General features: G+C 45.7%; 1 protein-coding gene across 2 annotated transcripts in view; it reads left to right on the top strand.

The window, feature by feature from the left end:
- Window positions 1–2,302: 2,302 nt before the first annotated feature.
- Window positions 2,303–19,665, top strand: part of STXBP5 (syntaxin binding protein 5) — a 427,346-nt gene continuing 409,983 nt past the window's right edge. The window contains exons 1-2 of one of the 2 annotated variants that reach the window (XM_040429504.1): window positions 2,303–3,046; window positions 13,950–14,047. In XM_040429504.1, coding sequence (XP_040285438.1) covers window positions 2,900–3,046; window positions 13,950–14,047 — 245 coding nt within the window. In that variant the 5' untranslated portion in view covers window positions 2,303–2,899. The remainder of the gene's footprint in view (window positions 3,047–13,949; window positions 14,048–19,665) is intronic. The other variant, XM_040429505.1, reaches the window with a different exon arrangement.

Below are 19,665 nucleotides of genomic sequence, written 5' to 3'. Positions count from 1 at the left end.
GGTGGCCAGTGTGCAGCCCCCCCTCCCTCCCTCCCTCTATTGTATTATCATTGGTGGCCAGTGTGCGGCCCCCCTCTATTGTATTATCATTGGTGGCCAGTGTGCGCCCCCCCGGTCCCCCCTCTATTGTTTTAATATCATTGGTGGCCAGTGTCCGCCCCCCCCCTATTGTTTTAATATCATTGGTGGCCAGTGTGCGGCCTCCCCCCCCCCCCCCCGATCATTGGTGGCAGCGGAGAGTTCCGATCAGAGTCCCAGTTTAATCGCTGGGGCACCGATCGGTAACCATGGCAACCAGGACACTACTGTAGTCCTGGTTGCCATGGTTACTTAGCAATATTAGAAGCATCATACTTAACTGCTGCGCTGTCTGTGACCGGCCGGGAGCTCCTCCTACTGGTAAGTGACAGGTCATTAAGCAATGCGCCGCACAGACCTGTCACTTACCAGTAGGAGGAGCTCCCGGCCGGTCACAGACAGCGCAGCAGGTAAGTATGATGCTTCTAATATTGCTAAGTAACCATGGCAACCAGGACTACAGTAGTGTCCTGGGTGCCATGGTTACCGATCGGAGCCCCAGCGATTAAACTGGAACTCTGATCGGAACTCACCGCTGCCACCAATGATCGGGGGGGGGGAGGGGAGGCCGCACACTGGCCACCAAGCGGCCCAAAACGGATCAGTTTAGCCCCAATGCATTCTGAATGGATAAGGATCCGTTCAGAATGCATCAGTTTGCCTCCGTTCAGCCTCCATTCCGCTCTGGAGGCGGGCACCAAAACGCTGCAGCGTTTTGATGTCCGCGTGACTATGCGGAGCCAAACGGATCCGTCCTGACTTACAATGTAAGTGAATGGGGACGGATCCGTTTTCACTGACACAATATGGTGCAATTGAAAACGGATCCGCCTCCCATTGACTTTCAGTGTAAGTCAAAACGGATCAGTTTGCATTATCATGAATAAAAAAACTAAAAATTTTTTTTTTGTTCATGGTAATGCAAACGGATCCGTTCTGAACGGATACAATCGTTTGCATTATAGGTGCGGATCCGTCTGTGCAGATACCAGACGGATCCGCACCTAACGCAGGTGTGAAAGTAGCCTAAAGCACATCTTGTTCATTTCAAATCCATTGTGGTGGTGTACAGAGCCAAAAATGTTAGAATTGTGTCGATGTCCCAATATTTATGGACCTGACTGTATGTGCACTCAGCTTTATATATTAGATTGATTGATGAGTCTTTGAGTTACAGAGCAATATGTGTGAAGCAAAAACAGTTGGGGCATACAAACTCCATGCAGCTGCTGTGTAGGGCGTATGACACAAGATTTCTTTCCAGGTAGCAAGGCATGTGTATACCACGTTTCGTTGAAATCGATGGTTGCGTTTTTGAGTGATCGAGGAACATACATACATACGTCCTTCTTTATATATATATATAGAAGAAGAAGATAGAAGACGATATTGCTTCCTTTGCTGGCTGGATTTATTTTTCCATAGGAAAAAGCTCTGGCCCATGCGCACTCCTATGGTTCCGGCCACCAGAGAGGCCGACGCTTTTTCCTGTACTGTGCAAGCACGACCACCACTGATGGATTGCAGGGTGGTCATAACCATGGAAACGAGCAGTGTATATTGTGATGGAAAAATGAATCCAGCCAGCAAAGGAGGCAATATGGCCAATCACAATACATTAGTAAGTGGCTTGTATTAACTTTCTCTACATGATAAATACCACTTACTGAAGTGAAACAAACCCTTTAAGGGTTTGGCTACACAGCGATTTTGGTCATGTGCCATTTGTTGTGCCCAAGGATGGCAATGCTAGCATAGGGATGAAGGGGACATGGACATGTAATGCCGCCTGGCAGATGTTCTATACATAGGTGGGTGACAGATTTCCACATGGTACCCTAGACAGACAGACTCTGCCAATCCTCCCAATAATTCCCAATGTTGAAATTTGTTTGGTCTGAAACTGTGCAGGACTTAAACCTGTGCTTTTATTAAGGCATATGCATTGTTTTATGACAAAAAAAAAGGGCGCACATCACAGCCTGGAGATGTCCACATGACAGTGAGGAGGGAAGAAAATGCTGAATGAAAACTGTGTGAGGGGAGACACGGGGATTTAGGAGACCACTCCAGTGGCCAGGTCCACAGAGGAGGACTGGGAAAAGAGCAAGTCCAGGTGACAGAAGGGACATGACAGGGAGGAGGCGGGAAAGCAGGGGGCGGGCCCACCTCGCACTGACAGGGGGCGGGGCTGACTGAACACACAGGCGGCAGGTGCAGCCGGAGACACTGGAGGACGCGGAACTGCAGCACGGCCTCGTCTCACTGGAGCAGCCTTCACACTGAGAGCAGCGGGGACTAGCGCGAACATGGTGGCGGCAGAGCTGACAAACAGGAAAATGTGACAGTGAGGGAAGGGGAGGGGAGTAGCCGGAGAAGAGAGGAAGGAAGGGGCGGGAAGAGGAGCTGGTGGCAGCGGCTGTCACTTCCAGTGCAGCACAGGCAGGGATCCACCAGGCTGCCACCTCTGCCAGCTCGCACACATACATGACAGGCACTGGCCGTGGATTATCTTCTGGTGCCTGCAGCTTCCCGGTGTGAGGCTCGGCGAGCGGCTGTCTCGTCTGGAGAACACGATAAGCATCAGGAGAACCCCCCCTCCTTATTATCCCTCCTCACTGAGCACCTGCAGCCCACCTCCTCCTCCCCCGGGGCCAGGACCCTCCTGTGTGGGGTGCCCATCAGCCACAGCAGCAGAGGAAGAAGGGAGGAGGAGAGGAAAGGTGGGGGGTGAGAGGAGAGAGGGATCTGGAGGAGGAGGAGGAGGTGGTGGTGGAGGAGAAGGTGGTGGAACCAGAGGCAGAGAAGGGAAGCGGTGACCATGTGGAAATTTAAGGAATTCAGGAAGGTGCTGGACGGCCTGACGGCCGCGTCCTCCTCCTCTTCATCGTCTGCTTCATCTCAGCCCGGGACCAGGGAGGTGGACATCCCAGAGACGCTCCAGTCCGAGCACTTCCAGCTCTGCAAGGTGAATAGTGATGAGTCCACTGTCATCATCTCCTGCAGGAGGCCCCCCCCAGCTACTCCAGGACCTGCTAGGCCCCCACATGAGTGTGCACGTCCAGGGGCCCCTGTCTGTCTGTCTGTGTACATGGCTCCCACTCATCCCCCATCCTTTTCCCCCTTTGTGGCATTTTGCGCTGATCTTGTCCTCGCTTGGCTTGAAGGGCATATGGGAAAGCTCTGCACCATTTACAATTCTTTTTTGGGCTGTGTTTGCTGAGATCAGGCTCCCCCCACCTTGTCCATTCCCCCCCCCCCCCTCACTCCTCCTCTTGTCAGCTGTTGTCAAGGCTCTTTCTAGTGGATAGGTTTAGTCCCTCCTGTCATCCTCATGATGCCCTCTCACCCGTCGCCAGGTATTACCCTGGCCTGTCATTGAGGGGGATGTGTTAATCCCAGTAGCTGTCCTGCAAGTTCCAGGTTTGTGATGGGTTGAGAATGGTCAGGTATGAGAGCCGGCTGGACATGGCCATTAGTGAGGCGGCACAGCTGGTTGCACATGGCGGGCGATAACATCAGTCACGTTACATTGTTTTGCATGTGTTTACAATAAAGAGACTCGGGATCTCGCTCTAGGACGCCCGGCTCTGGATGCTTTGGCTGTTTGATCCTGATTTATGTGGCGCTGACTGAGATCTGATAGGGAAGGACACCAGAACATGGTACAATGTGTGCACAGCTGAACCCTGAGTGCAATGCATCTGTCTGTATATCTAATCAATGGACTGACAAATCTGAGGAGCCCGGCAACCAAGGCAGCCATAATAGTGGTGGTAATGGAGGTCAGTGGCTGCACATCTTCTCTGCTCCCAGTGGGATGCATTAATAGCAGCCATTCTGTAAACCGTCTGACAGTCACCACAACAGGTTCCTGGAAATGGTCCCTGTATTGTGTTGGCGCTGCCAGGAAAGCACCCCATATTGCCCCTGATTGCTATTGACTGCCCTGCTCCATTATCCAAATTGCTTACAATTGTAAGTCTTTTTTTGATCATGTAGCTACTTTCACACTAGCGTTCGGAGCGGATCCGTCTGCATTATTACTTAGAAAATTTTCTAAGTCTGAAAGTAGCCTGAGCGGATCCGTTCAGACTTTACATTGAAAGTCAATGGGGAACGGATCGGCTTGAAGATTGAGCCATATAGTGTCATCTTCAAGCGGATCCGTCCCCATTGACTTACATTGTAAGTGTGGACGGATCCGCTCGCCTCCGCACGGCCAGGCGGACACCCGAACGCTGCAAGCAGCGTTCAGGTGTCCGCTCACTGAGCGGAGCGGAGGCTGAACGCTGGCAGGCGGATGCATTCTCAGTGGATCCGCCTCCACTGAGAATGCATTAGGGCCGGACGGCTGCGTTCGGGGCCGCTCGTGAGCCCCTTCAAACGGTGCGCACGAGCGGACACCCGAACGCTAGTGTGAAAGTAGCCTAGTTATAATGGAGCTTGCGTTAAGGGGGTTATCCGGGTGTACATTCTTTTCTTTCCAGCTGGACCTTGCAACTTACTAATGCCACTTTTACTGTCTCGCCCCCGGGAACCTGATGTCACCACTGGCTGAATGATGTCAGACCCATGTGATCCTGATCCACAAGCGGGGTGGGCAGAGTCCACAGTGTGTTATAGCGCGGTTGAATGGGAGGAAACGTTAGGAGGAGGCAATGAGGGGATGATGGAGGGTGTAGTGGCCGGAGTAGTCTGCCGTGTACATTTCTGGTTGATCTTACTGTGGGAAGTGTTGTGGCTGCAGCTCCTCTACACCCACAACCTGGAAGTTCAGGTTGTAAACCATGGAGAGCAGCAGGAGCATGGGGATTGGAGTGAAGATGGGTGCACTGTCATGTCCTGTAGGAGACTAGACGAGCTTTACACAATTGGGGTCCATTCACACGTCCGTATGTGTTTTGCAGACACCGGCAATGTGTGTTCCGCGTTTTGCGGACCACACATCGCCGGCACTCTCATAGAAAATGCCTTTTCTTATCCGCAAATGCGGACAAGAATAGGACATGTTCTATTTTTTTGCGGATCCGGAGAGCACATTCCGGCCCCATTGAAAATGAATTGTGGAACAGATGCGGACCCATTTTGTGGACGTGTGAATGGACCCTTACATGACTTTTTTCAGGATCCCACACATCTCCGTCAGGCCTCATGCACACGGCCATTGTTTTGGTCCGCATCCGAGCCGCAGTTTTTGCAGCTTGGATGCGGACCCATTCACTTCAACGGGGCCCCAAAAGTGTGCTGTCCGCATCCGTTGCTCCGGTCCGTGGTCTGCCAAAAAAATATAACCTGTCCTATTCTTGTCCGTTTTGCAGACAAGAATAGGCAGTTACATCAATGGCTGTCCGTGCTGTTCTGCAAATTGCGCAACGCACATGGACGCCATCCGTGTTTTGCGGATCCGCAATTTGCGGACCGCAAAACACACAACGGTCGTGTCCATGAGGCCTTAATGTTATTTTCAGAGCTAAGGCCCAACCTTCAGAGGCATGATGGACACTGTGGTCTTCAGCAGGCCTGGTGCATTTCAGTGCACTGCAGTTAATCCGTCAGTTGTGAATCTACCAAAAACATGAGAAACGGACCTGGACATTACATTCCCACAATGGGGATGTACATATGTAAAAGCTTTCAGGCAATCATTGTCCAATTTTGAAAATGAGCACCATGAGCGAGCAAATGATAGTGCTCCGTCAACAATGTCACATAAAGCTGTCAACAGTGGCCATCATGGCTGATGGCTGTTTAATGTGTGTGGTCTGAAATGTATGTTCTGCTGGTTGTGAACAAGAGATGGAGAGGCGGTATGCAGCATGTGGACCCAAAAGGCATGACTGGTACAGCCTATTTACAATGCTGGCTGACTTACCAGTGTTGCTGGCACATCATGCCACCACAAAAGGTTTAGGCTTCAGTCGTGTAGCTGTGATGACCCATGTCCTGCGTGTAACCCACCCCCGCGGCTCTGTTGACTGTGTGATTTGTGGTGCCGTACAATGGGTTAATAAAACTGTGGGAGTCTGGATGTTCCATGAATGCGGACAGTTGAACCTGGGTGCAGGACACCCCTCTGAGTGAGGCCTTCAGCCATCAAGCCCATAGTTCTGCGGAGGTATGTTGCCACGTTTAAAAAGGAGCCTACCCTCATCCAGAATTATAATAGACAGATACCTTGGGATGACAAAAACCTACAGTAGATCTCATGGGCCTCACTCCTGAAACCAAACGCAGATATAAATGGAGCTACATTGCAACTGTCGCTTTTCTAGTGCAGGTCAGAAATAAAAGTAAATGCTGTCATCACCTCTGCTGGTTAGTACATGGGAGTAGGCATCATGTGAGGAAACCTCGTCTTCTCTCCACATCCTCCATACCCTTAGATAATAATGCAGTTTACGGACATGTTCTGACTAGTGACTGACAGAGATTTCTCTTCTGGTATAGGATTCCCCATGAAGTACAGATACTGGAGTAGCTTTTCTTACTACTTTGCCTTGTGCTGTTTGTCTTATGTCTCCTAGACATTTGTAGTGATGAATCTTACACAGTCTGACGCTGTACAGTCAGTGCTACCATGCACCAGGTCAATTCATCAATTTCCAGGGGGAAAAACAGAGGAACAGCACGACACACAGTTTAAGGCAACAGTTTTTTTTCCGTACTAAACCTGACATTTATGCCGGAAATCGTCCGGATTACAGCTGGGTCTTATTACAGTCAACAGGAATCCAGTAGTGAAGTAGAGGATCCGGCAGGCTGCTCTGTGCCGGAACAATCTGCCGGATCTCCGAACGGAGATGTGAATGAAGCCTAGGAAGAAATCCTCCAGAATGCAGATACAGGAGTGGTGATAGGTCCTGTTTAAATTAGTGGGAACATTTATAAGACTAGTCTATCGCACACAGTCTTCCTGGCATCAGATCGGTGCAGGTCCGTGTGCCAAAAAGGAAATCTGCACCGGCAAGGGAGGTGGTGTAGATTTCCGCTATAATCCATGCCGGTTTCCTGGTGTAGATTATGTTAAATGTGCCGGGACAGATATGGCCACCCCTGAACAATCTCGTTCTGAAAATGTGGCGAGGAGGGCTGGAACCAACCCCCTAAAAAAAAAAGTGGCAAAATATTGTGCAGCCATGGTGTGTGGCGAGCATTGGCGTTTATGGCATGCAGGGGATGAGAATCGCCCCCTTAGGTTTTATCACATGCTTCTTGCTCTAGTTTATATATTTCATGACTGTATACCAGTGTGAATGCGGTCTATCTATTTTTTACCACTCGCAGTCACTTTCCCCCCGCACATTACAGCTCCCACAGGAGTGGTGTAAACTTTATGAGCAAAGCGTCCGCTCTGTGTACTTTACTGGTAGAATTTATACCGCAGTACTTTACATGCTGTAGATAATGGCTGCCAGTCGCTATAAAGCATTGGGAAGCATTCGGTCGTAAAGGTCACCTTTTATTCAGTGAGCCATGTCAATTAGACAAGGTTTAATCCAAATGCTTGTTGGGTGAAGAATTGGCTCTTGGACTGGTCCAAACGGCTCCCAGAGAAGATGTCTGAGAAGGAAGGGCAGAGCGATATTGTGCTATTCTATATGTACAGTAGTAAAAGTGATACTGTAAGAGTAGACGGATTTGAGGCCTCCAAACCTGTACAATGTAATTGGATCCATGCGCAGAAAGCGAGCGCCAGAATACATCTATTGCTGGATACATGGATGGTAATAGGCTGCAATAGGGATGTTTTGGCTTTAGGGTACATACACATCGAGGCAGTTTTGTTCCATTATTAGGTTGCAGTAATTGTGTATAATGTTAATGTCAGTAGCTGTTTGTCGGATTCTGCACAGTTGCTGCCAGACACATGCACTTATCTATACATGTCGCCTGCGCTGATGTGCCGGGCTCAGAGCTGTCCTCGTTTCATTAGCTTACCCTGGAATAATATCTGCCGGAGACGTTCTGTTAGTAGTCAGTTTTATAAGTCTCCTTGGGTGGTTTTTAAGACGCAGGACTGTTTTTTTTGGTCAAGCACCTATTAGTTCTCATTGCTTCTAGCAGGAATAATAAAGGAATGGCTCATCATAGAGTCATAGGAATAGATGCTCCATAGGCGCTGGGTGCCTGCTGTTTTACACAGAAGACACTCTGAGGCATTGTACGTGATCAGTAATCATTCTGATCACGGACATTTAACCCCTCAGATGTCATGGTCAGTCGGGACCATGACATCCAATCAGTGAAACCCCAGGAGCGCTGTGCTCCCGATCACAAATTGTTCCCCGGTGCTGAAACCAAGGGAGCCTTTTGGTTGCTGTGGCAGCCTTGGGCACTCTGAAGGATTCCAGGCCTTCTACAGTGTTCCTATGGAGCTGCAATGGTTAATCTCTCATAGGCTCCATGTTAACTCACTGCAGTCTATGGGAGAAGTGATCAGATGATCGGACTTAAAGAAAAGTGGAAAAAGTTTAAAAACAATAAAATTCAAATCACCCCCTTCCCCATATAAAAAAAAAGATACCATTAACATTGTCCTGTTCCAAAATGCGTGAACTATTAAAATATAAATGTATTTATCCCGTACGGTGAATGGGATTCGCTGTTTTTGTCACTTCACCTTTAAAAAAATATATATAATTTTGAAAAACATAATTAACCCTTTATTGACCAAGCATTTTTCTTCTTTTTTTTTCATCGTTGCATTCCAAGAGCTATAACTTTTTTATTTTTCCGTCTATAGCTTTATGAGGACTTGTTTTTTGCGGGACAAGTTATAGTTTTTAATGGCGCCGTTTTGGGGTACACATAACTTTCTTATTAACTTTTATTAACTCTTTCTGGGAGGGAGATGGGAAAAACAGCAATACTGCCACTGTGTTTTTATGTTATAAATTTTATGACGTTCATTTTTTGGTATAAATAACATAATATCTCTATTCTCTGGGTCAGTACGATTACAGTGATACCAAATACATACAGTTTTTTTTAACCTTTTTACTACTTTTTTTTTCTTCATATGAAGTTGTGTGAGGGCTTGATTTTTTTATTTATTTTTTTGGGGACGACTTGTATTTTTCATTGGTATCATTTTGGAGTAAATGGCACTTTGTTCGTTTGTTATTAAGTTTTTTCGGTGGCAGCTAAGAATAAATTAGCAATTGTCTTTTTTATTTTATTTTATTTTTTTACGGCGTTTACCGTAGGGGATAATTTATGTGATATTTTATGTAGTCCAGGTTGTTACGGAAGTGGCAATACCAAACATGGGGAATATTTTATTTTATTTTTGTGCAATTTTTTTCATTAAAAAACGTGTTCTCAATGGAAAAAAAAGCGTCTTTTTTTTAATAGAATTTTTTATATTGAATAAATGATTTAATTTTTTTTTTTAACTTTTTTTTTTACCACTTAATAGGATCACAAGGGGACTATAACGGACAGCTTTTTGATTGCTTTTGCTTCCCTATAGTGCATTGCATTTTAATGGCAATGCTATTCTGACATTGACCAGCAGGCTGTGCCTCTCTGAAATTACTCAAGGCTGGTTTGGGGCCTACTTTAGACCCCAGGCAGCCTTCGCACACATTGGCACCGCGCGATTGCATTTGCGGGATGCCGATGGTAGACCGAGGGAGTCCACTCCCTCTCTTAGCACTTTACATTCGGCGGGCACCATAGCCCGCGGCATGTAAAGTCTTAAACAGCCCGGATAGGCACTCCTGCCGGTTCGGGCTGTTAGAGCAGGGCCGTGGCTCTCATGTGAAAGCCAGGTCCCCGCTGCACTGGAGACCCGTGCAGTGCTTAGACTGGGCCGCCGTAAAAAAGTGACAGCTCAGCCTAAGGCCCCTTAGTGACCGCCATAAAAAAGCGTATGGGTGATCACTAAGGGGTTAAAAAGTCATATACACACACCAAAATAATCCCAATAAAAACTTCAGATAGACCTGCAAAAAATGAACACGCAAACACCTCCTGTAGATGTTATATAAAAAGTTATGGGGTCAGAATATTGCTACTCAAAGAATGAAATTTATTTGTTCAAAGTTTTTATTAAAACACAAGAAAAACTATTATAAATGTGGTATCGCTGTAATCGTACTGACACAGAGAAAGAAGGTGACGGGTCAGTGCTACCGCATAGGGATTGCTGCAAAAACAAAACCCATAAAACTATAGCAGAATTGCATTTTTTTCCAGATTCCAACTACGTATAAAATGCTGCCATTCAAAATTACAAATTGTCCCGCTTAAAAAAGGCTCCGGGAAGGCAGGCAGTAGAAAACGAAAAAAAGAGAAATCTCTTGGTTGTGATGGGGTAAACAGTTATATGTTCGCAGCGCATCCAATAAAAAAAAAAAAAAATTTGGTGTGAATTTCACACTTTTGAATGTAAGGGTAAAATCTGTGGTAAAGCTGCATCAAATGCGCATCAAAAACTGGACGTAACATGCGTGGTTTTTGGTGTGGAAACGCACAGAAATTGGTATGGAAATGTGGAATTTCTGCAAGACGGTCTGCACCCGTGTGCAGGTAACCGTTCAGTCCTCAGGTATGGCTCAGTTCACATCCTGCTGTGTTCCAGCGTTTTTGACAGCAAGAATAGCATAGTCCTCATCACTTTTCTTGCTGCCTAAAACGTATCTGAACCTAGCGACGGACATGGTTGAAATACATCTAATGGTTTATTAGTGTGATGGACAGGAACTATTCTCTTCACCTCATTTTTTGGGGTTCTTGAAATCACTTAAAGGGGATATCAAGTTCTAAAAATGCCCCCCACAGTGCCCGCGCCCTTCCTATAGATCAAACTGTTTTGCGGATCAAAACATCCAGCCACGGGGGATACAGCAAATAGCAGGCTGCGACGGTGACCAGCCACCTTGCATCACGGATTACATCACCCATGATGGGAGGATGGTCACCTCCGCAGCCCGCTTTTGGCTTTACGCCCCGTCGCTGGAGGTTTTGAACCGCGCAACGGGGAGATGCAGTGGCCGCGCAGGGATCTGGAGTGACGCAGATACCTGGGAGCAGGACAAGTATGATCTATAGGAGGGGCCCGGGCATTGTGGGGGGCATTTTTTGAATTGGATAACCCCCTAATATAAAATGCATAGCGCAGGGATGGCCAACCTGCAGCTCTCCAGCTGTTGCAAAACTACCAGCATGCCCAGACTGCCTACAGCTGGGCATGGTGGGAGATGTAGCTTTAGGGTACTTTCACACTTGCGTTTAAAGTTTTCCGGTATTGAGTTTCATCCTCGGGGCTCAATACCGGGAAAAAAACTGATCAGTTTTATCCTAATGCATTCTGAATGGAGAGCATTCCGTTCCGTATGCTTCAGTTAAGTCCCTCCTACGTTTTTTGGACGGAGAAAATACCGCAGCATGCTGCAGTTTTCTCTCCGGCCAAAAATCCTGAACACTTGACGGAATGCCGGATCCGGCATTAATTTCCATTGAAATGCATTAATGCCCAAGTGTTCCAGATCTGGTTTTGCGGTGTGCGCATGCCCAGACCTTTAAAAATGTTAAAAAAAAAAAATACTGGATCTGTTTTTCCGGATGGAAACCGGAAAGACGGATCCAGTATTGCAATGCATTTGTGAGATGGATCCGCATCTGGATCTGTCTGACAAATGCATCTGTTTGCGTCCAGATTGCCGGATCCGGCCGAATCCTCTGCCGCAAGTGTGAAAGTATCCTATCAACAGCTGGAGAGCCGCAGGTTGGCCATCCCTGACATAGTGCCTCTGTATTCGGTATACCATCGGTGGCATTTAACCCTACAAGCTTGGTAGATTCCTAAGAAGCTCTCTGTTATCCCTACATGGGACTGACTGATTTCTTGGGTGTAGCGTCCGTCTCTCCATCTTGTCCTGTGTTTCCATGTGTGTACAGATGCTGGACTGTATGCTCGTGTTTAATAGACTGCAGTTTTCATTCAGCGTAGCAGATATTGATGAGGACGAGTGAGGGAGCAGTGCCAAAACTGCAGCCCGGCCAACTGGATGTTGATCCTCTCATTGTCGATTTTTAGGGTAATGAAATAGCTTTGTGAAATAGACTGCTTTACGTAGATGTGGTACAGGAGCCGTACGTCATGGCGTATATGCTGGTTGTGTCCGGACTGCCTACATGGTGCGTGACCTCTGCATATGGACATATGATGGCAGTATTGTACATTTATGTTACAGTCCGGTACATTATTGGTGGCATTCATCCTATTAGTCTTAATCTTATTAGAGAATAAAGCCAGTTCTCTGGGACCAGGTGTCACTTTACAAAACCACATTCTGTATCCATATCACATAGATCCTATTAAACGCTATATACTGGTACTCATGTTATACATATGTTGTGCCTCTGGAGATTCAAGGTGGCATAGGAAGTGCCTATGAGTACATAATACAAATCTGTACCCAATCTGTGCTCTCGTACAGCGCTGAAAAGGTGATTTTTATTTTAATTTTATTTTTTTATATATTTCTTATTTTATCCAGGAATGTGATTTTCAGTTACATTCATTGCATATAAGTAGTGTATTGTTTGATCAGTTGGGCTCTACAGTTTGGTGTCCCTACCAATTGCTGAAATAATTGACTGTGGTTACCAGTCAATAGACCGACCAAAGCACCCGTCTTGTTTGCTGCACTCAATAAATATACCAAAAGAATATACAGGGAAGAAGTGTACATTTTCTAGACTGTTTTTAGGGAATAGGATGAATACAGATATTCGCTTCACAGTATAACATAGCGGGGACAATGAGTTTAAAGGGTTTTTCTGGTTTACATCAATATCCTTTAAAATAATAATAATTAATGAAGGTACCTGTAATTTTGTAATGTACTTCAGTTACCTTTATTGCTCCTGTTCTGGGCTGTAGTCACATGACCATGTCCATGCAGCTCTTTCTTATTTCCTGTGATGTTATGTCCATGGGCGGTGCAGTGATAGGGGAGTGTCTATGTAACTAGCTGGTGGGAGGAGCTATGAATCCACTGGGTGTTGTTAGGGGCAGTGATAGGGCAGTGTCTATGTAACTAGCTGGTGGGAGGAGCTATGAACTAGCTGGGCGTTGTTAGGGGCAGTGCTGGAGCTGTGGCAGAGGAAGGAGAAATGCATCATGGGTTTGGTTGGATACAACAACAGGAAGTACTATATACAGGATGCAACTAGAATGATTTGTCTGTATGGTGAAAACAGGTCAGGAGGGTACAAATTAAAAGAAAAAAAACATGTGGAAGATGGACATGAGATAAGCAAGTACATGAGCATATTTGTAAATAATAAAACCTTAGTAATCCCTTACGGTTACATACTTTCTATGTAATCCTATGAGTGTGTGATGCCCATCTGTGTCGCACAGGATAGTTGAGCATGACTATGACTAGCTGACTGATGTTTTTTTTTTTTCAGTTAAATATTTTAAAGGCAAGAAACAATTTGAGGATCTGGTTGCCAGGTGTTTGCTGGAAGTTGTGGGTTAAAGACGTCTATTAATCCTAAAACATACTTATGCATCTATTAAAAGGGGTTGTAAATACACTGCTGTGAGACGGGGCCTGATGTACTTACAGCAGTCGTGTGCGCCAGTACATAGGAAGCACATTTCTAACTGTGGATTCAGGTTGCTGTTAAAACAAATGTGTTGTACAAATGACGCTATTAAAGGGCTTTTCTGGGATTCTACATCGATGGCCTATCCTTATGATATTATTAAGCATAACGCTGCAGTAACTCCTAAGTCTAGAGTCATCAGTGCTAAATCCTGTGTGTGATCCGCTGTGCTGTATGTCTATATACAGTGACTGATTTCCTCATGACACTCACATTTACCTTCTTATTTTCTCTGTGCTTAGACGGTTCGCCATGGATTTCCCTTTGAGCCGTCCTCAATGGCATTTGATCCAGTGCAGAAGATTCTTGCAATTGGCACAAATCATGGAGCTCTGAGGCTGTATCCTTTTCATTACCTATCTAAAGCCGCAACCGACAATGTCAGAGGAAGAGGATGGACACAGCTCACTGGTAACAGGTATTTCATGCCATATAATATGATAAGGGACACAACTGTGCTTGTCACTCCTCGAAGAAACAGATTTTCTTTATATTATCATTGGTAACTAGATGTACCCTCAAACAGGAAAAGTTTTTCCTAATTGAGTGCATTGATTTTAGATGTGAGCAACTCACACACGTCTTCTTCTCAGAGGTTTTACTATGTAATCTTTACAACAGGGTAGGTGGGGTATTTTAGATCAATGGGGGTCAACTGCTAGGAATCCTATTTGATCACTAGAAATGGGGATCCTTGTGCCCGCAGTCACTGTGCTTTGGCTAGCTGCAAAAGAAAGCGTTGTGAAGAGTTAATAAGCAGCACATGATTGGAGCCCATTCTGTTATAGTCAGTGGGTTGCAGAAAAAGTAAACTTAAAGGGAACCTGTCATCGGGATTTTGTGTAAAGAGCTGAGGACATGGGTTGCTAGATGGCCGCTAGCACATCCGCAATACCCAGTCCCCATAGCTCTGTGTGCTTTAATTGTGTAATTTTTTTTACACAATAAAATCACACAGAGCTATAGGGACTGGGTATTGCGGATGTGCTAGCGGCCATCTAGCAACCCATGTCCTCAGCTCTTTACACAAAATCCTGGTGACAGGTTTCCTTTCAAAGGGTTTTCCGAGATTTTACTGATCTGATCTGTGGTGGTCTGACACCCAGGGAACCCCCTGATCAGCTGTTTGAGAAGGCACCGGAACTTGCCAAGCACAACTGCATACATTGTATAGCGGCTGTGCTTGGTATTGCGCTCAGCCCCATTCACCTCTATGGGGCTGTGCCTAAGCCATGTGACCAATGAATGTGTCATCACTGGCCTAGGAAAAACTGTGGCCGTGGCGCTACTGCGAGCACTAGTGCCTCCTCAAACAGGTGATCGGCGGGGGTTCCGGGTCAGACCACTAATGATCAGATACTGATAACCTATCCTGAAATCTCAGAAAACCCCTTTAATGTGCTTGACTATGGCCTCATGCACACTCATTCACTTCAATGGGGCCGCAAAAGATGCGGACAGCACTCCGTGTGCTGTCCGCATCCGTGGCTCCGTTTCGTGGGCCCGCTAAAAAAATATAACATGTTCTATTCTTGTCCGCGCTTTGCGGACAAGAATAGGCATTTATATAGCCAGCGCCCGTTCAGTTATGCAAATTGCGGAAGGCAACACGGACGGCTTCCGTTTTTTGCGGACTGCAAAAAACGTCACGGTCGTGTGCATGTAGCCTATGACAAATGTTCTCTTTCTGTTACTTTTATGTGTGGCATTGTATTTACCTGATCATTCCTTACTTCTTTCTACTAATCCGTGATAAAATGGGATAGTGGTGTGTAATGTATTTTGCCATCAAAAGGACAATTTTTGTTAATATAAAAAGAACACAGCTATGTACGCCCCAGAACTATAAATTGTACATAAACTTCTTTGTTATAAAATGTGATCGGATGTGGAAATATAAACTGTTGTATGGTAGCATCATTACAGCTGCAGCAATAGAGTCCAATTGGACATTGATATAGGTGACACTTCAAAAGATTTGGGCTTCTTTAACATCTGCGCTTTTCCTTTCCGTTATTGAGATCTGTCATAGGATCTGAGTACCGGAGGAAAACGCTTTAGTTTTGTCCCCGTTCATTGTCAGTAGGGGCAAAACTGAACTGAACGGAGCACTGCAAGCTGCGTTTTTTTTTTTTGTCCGACATGGGATGTGGAGCAAGACGGATCCGGCATGAAACACAATGTAAGTCAATGGTGCCTGATCCGTTTTCTCTGACACAAAAGAAAACGGCTCCGTCCCCCATTCACTTACAATGGTTTAGTGCCGAATCTATCATGGCTATTTTAAAGATAATAATACAATTGGATCCGTTCATAACGGATGCAGCCGGTTGTATTATCATAACGGAAGTGTCTTTACTGATCCATGACAGATCCAGCGAAAAAACGCAGATGTGAACGGAGCTTTACTGAAAGAGTCAGGTTTAAGGGCTGTTCTTTGTGTCAGGGTGCCAGAATCTGTGTTAGCGGAGTTCACTAACATGGTTTATCTATCAAGTATTAGAGGGAACCTGTCACCTAAACGCCTCCCAAACTGCCAGCATAACCTTAAAGTAGCCAGCAGTATGTTCCTAAAGATCCTTTTCTTCCTCCGGCCAGATGCACCAAAATCTTGAAAAACAAACTTTTATCCCCTGCACGCGCTATGTAACAGCAGAGTTCTAAGTCAAGGGGGCAGCGGCCTCCTCGCTTCAAGTCCGGATAACCATGTCCCCTTTCCCTGCCCCATGACTGGACACGAATAGGACATGCTTTATATTTTTGCGCGGGCTGTGGAACGGAACAACGGACAGCACATGGTGTGATGTCTGCATCATTTGCAGCCCCATTGAAATGAATGGGTCCGCACCCGTTCTGCAAAATTACGGTCGTGTGAATGTACCCTAAAGAATTTATTCTGAATGAGCTCCCCAGAAAATGGATGTAAAAAAATCTGCTAAAAATTCACTAGAATTTGCCAGTTTTTAGCTATGGTATCGTTTTGTTTTGTGCATTTTGATGTCTATTTCTTTTTATAAAAATGTAATATTTTAGTATATGGCTAGGTTCACATCTGTGTTGATTTTCTGTATTACCAGAGGAACAGAAAAATCCCTGTTTGCTTGAATGGGTTATTTTGAGCTTCAGTTGTGCTTTGTTTGTGTCTGGTCCGATAAAGGTAGCGCAATCATCTTACCAGTCACTTTATTGCAGGATTATGAGCTCTGTTCTGGTCCAGTTACATCATGTGACCTGCACCCTCGTCACCCGAATCCCACAGACTCTGAGGTTTGGACTGGAAGTCAGTCTCTCTATGCAAGCTTGTGAGAAGCTCACCATGAATGGTGCATTGAATGACATCTTTGCTGGTCTGAATCCAGCACTGAACTCTGCTTGGGAAATGCTGCTTTATACGATACTGTAGATGCTCAGGCGACACTGATGTGTACTGGAAGGGGACGGGCCATAGGCAGGGTCCTTGACCCCAGTAACATTTAACATTTTAGTAAACCTAAATTCATATAGACCCCAAAGCAGACAGCTGCTGCCCCTATACCACCCACCCAACCACTCCGTACGTTTTCAGGACTTAGGACAGCACCCGGAGAAGAGGATCTGAGAGCAGGGAGTAATGTCAGTGCAGCTCTAGATGTGCCATACTCATCGCTCCTTTGTCCTCCTTTCCTGGATGCACTGATGAGTTAATAAGGCCCCCCTTGAGTTATGGCGGGTCACAGATAATTGCCTCACGGAACCCCTGTGTTACCCATGTATTGTACGGTCCTGTGATTCTGGAGGGTGTGCTCGCCCTCCTATTTTTTTTCACCTTGCGTTTGACTGTTTTATTTTAGTGATTGATTTAGCATTGTACTGTATATTAAATAAAGTTAATTTGTTATTCGATAATTTGGTCTATCCCTAGTTTTCTGCTGTTTGGTGATAACTATATTTCTCCTGTTTGGGGTAACTATAACTGGTATTGTCTATGGCCAGCTTTGTAATTTGACATTTAGTGCACTAGCGCAGATTGTGTACTGTGTTTTTGGGTGTTGGTGGTATTTATTTCCGGATAGTTGTCTCTTAGTTTCATAGGAAGCTGGCTGACCTGGCCGTTACCTATTAAACCATGAGGCGATTCTGGAAATCATACAGGATCCTTGCTAACATGGAGCGGTATAAATTTAAACTGTGATCCATGTACTGCAAAGCAGCAGTGTATTTTACTTAAAGGGGTTATCCTGGAAAATATAATGATGACTTGGGGTGCTTCACACGACCGTATGTATTTTGTGGTCTGCAAAGTGCGGATCTTCAAAAAATATACATCATGTCCATGTGACATCTATTTTATTTATTTATTTTTTTCTTTGCAGACCCATTGTAATAATGCCTATTCTTTTCCGCAAAACGGACAAGAATAGGACATGTTCTATTTTTTTGCGGGACTGCGAAACGGACACATGGATGCGGACAGGACATGGTGATCTGTCCACCGGAGCTCTGGTGAGCGATGCAGGCTGCCGGCAGCTTTCTAAGGACAGCGCTGTAGATTGTATAGTGGCAGTGCTTGGTATTGCAGCTCACTTGAATGTGGCTGAGCTACAGCTAGGGCATATGACCGATATACAGTGATGTCAGTGGTCTAGGACGAGGCTGCGCCGCTCAAGGCCTCTTCTAACAGATGATTGGCGGGGTCCCGGGTGTCGCACCCCTGCAGATCTGATACTGGTGATGACCTATGCAGAGGATAATGTACAAAAGGAGGCCACGGCAGCATCTTCAGTTAGTTCTTTATTGGACAAGCTTCATAGAATGTGTGCCATAAAACTAAACATACTGATGACCTATGCTGAAGATAAGTCCTAAACATCTTTTACCCCTTTAACAAGCAAGCTCTCATATATATGCGCCCCTATGGAAGGAATATGTGCATAGATGCTTACTAACTAATCTTAGGTTCACCTCTGGTCCCCTAAATCTCACCGATGTGATCGCATAGTGTTAGGAGCTTGCAGCCCATGTATAATATACAGCCTGATTCTCTGGGTTTACTCCAGTAGATTGCACATATGGTGCGTAGCTTTGCCATTCACTTGTTCAGAGCAGCAGTATTTCCGGTTGGCGTCATAAGGAGGACCGTTACAGGAACTGTGGTTGAACCTGATTATGCGGCATGTGAAGGAGAAGACGCTCGGCTGATTAGGGATTCAGTGACAGCTGTGGGTTTGTTTTATCTGTAGGAAACTTGGTGACGTTATGATCCATTTCTGTGACAGGAGGAAGTGGACAGTTCTTACTCTTGCAGAATCAATCTGCGCAGATTGTTCGCTGTTTCGAGCAGCCTTTGGTATCAATCTGTTATTGAATGAGGATATAATTGTGAATTCTGCCTTTTTTCTGTTCTTGTGTTTTTTTTGTTTGTTGATTTTTGTAGAATTTACACACATGCATGTAATCTTTTTCCTTTTTAAATTTCCATCAATCTCCTTAAATTGTTTTGTTAATGAGCCCTTCTGCATCAGCCTTTGGTCATATGGTATGTATGGTTAAAGTACATTTTTGTCTAAGGCTACTTTAACACTAGCGGCAGCCTTCTCCGGCAGGCTTTTTCGGCAGAGGAACAGCCTGCCGGATATGTGCTGCCACTAGTGCACCGTGCCGCAAGAGGTCCGCTCCGGCCCCATAATGGTCTGGCCGCAGCACGGAAAACATGCCGAGAGGTGGCCGGAATAAAACTACGACAAACCTTTTCATCAGTTTTTGTCCTACAAGGTTTAAAGGAGTTTTCCGGGATTTTAATAATGATGATTTATCCTCAGGATAGGTCATCAATATCAGATCGGCAGGGTCCAACACCCAGCACCCCAGCCAATCAGCCTGTGTTCCATGCAAGTGCAGCTTTCCCTTGTTTGTTTACCTGCTCGTCAGCAGCACACTGGCGAGCATGTGTAACTACAAGTTGTCCCATTCATTTCAGTG

This window comes from Bufo bufo, chromosome 4 (genome assembly GCF_905171765.1).
Source record: "Bufo bufo chromosome 4, aBufBuf1.1, whole genome shotgun sequence".
Taxonomy (NCBI): domain Eukaryota; kingdom Metazoa; phylum Chordata; class Amphibia; order Anura; family Bufonidae; genus Bufo; species Bufo bufo.
This window is presented reverse-complemented; position numbering and strand designations above follow the sequence as displayed.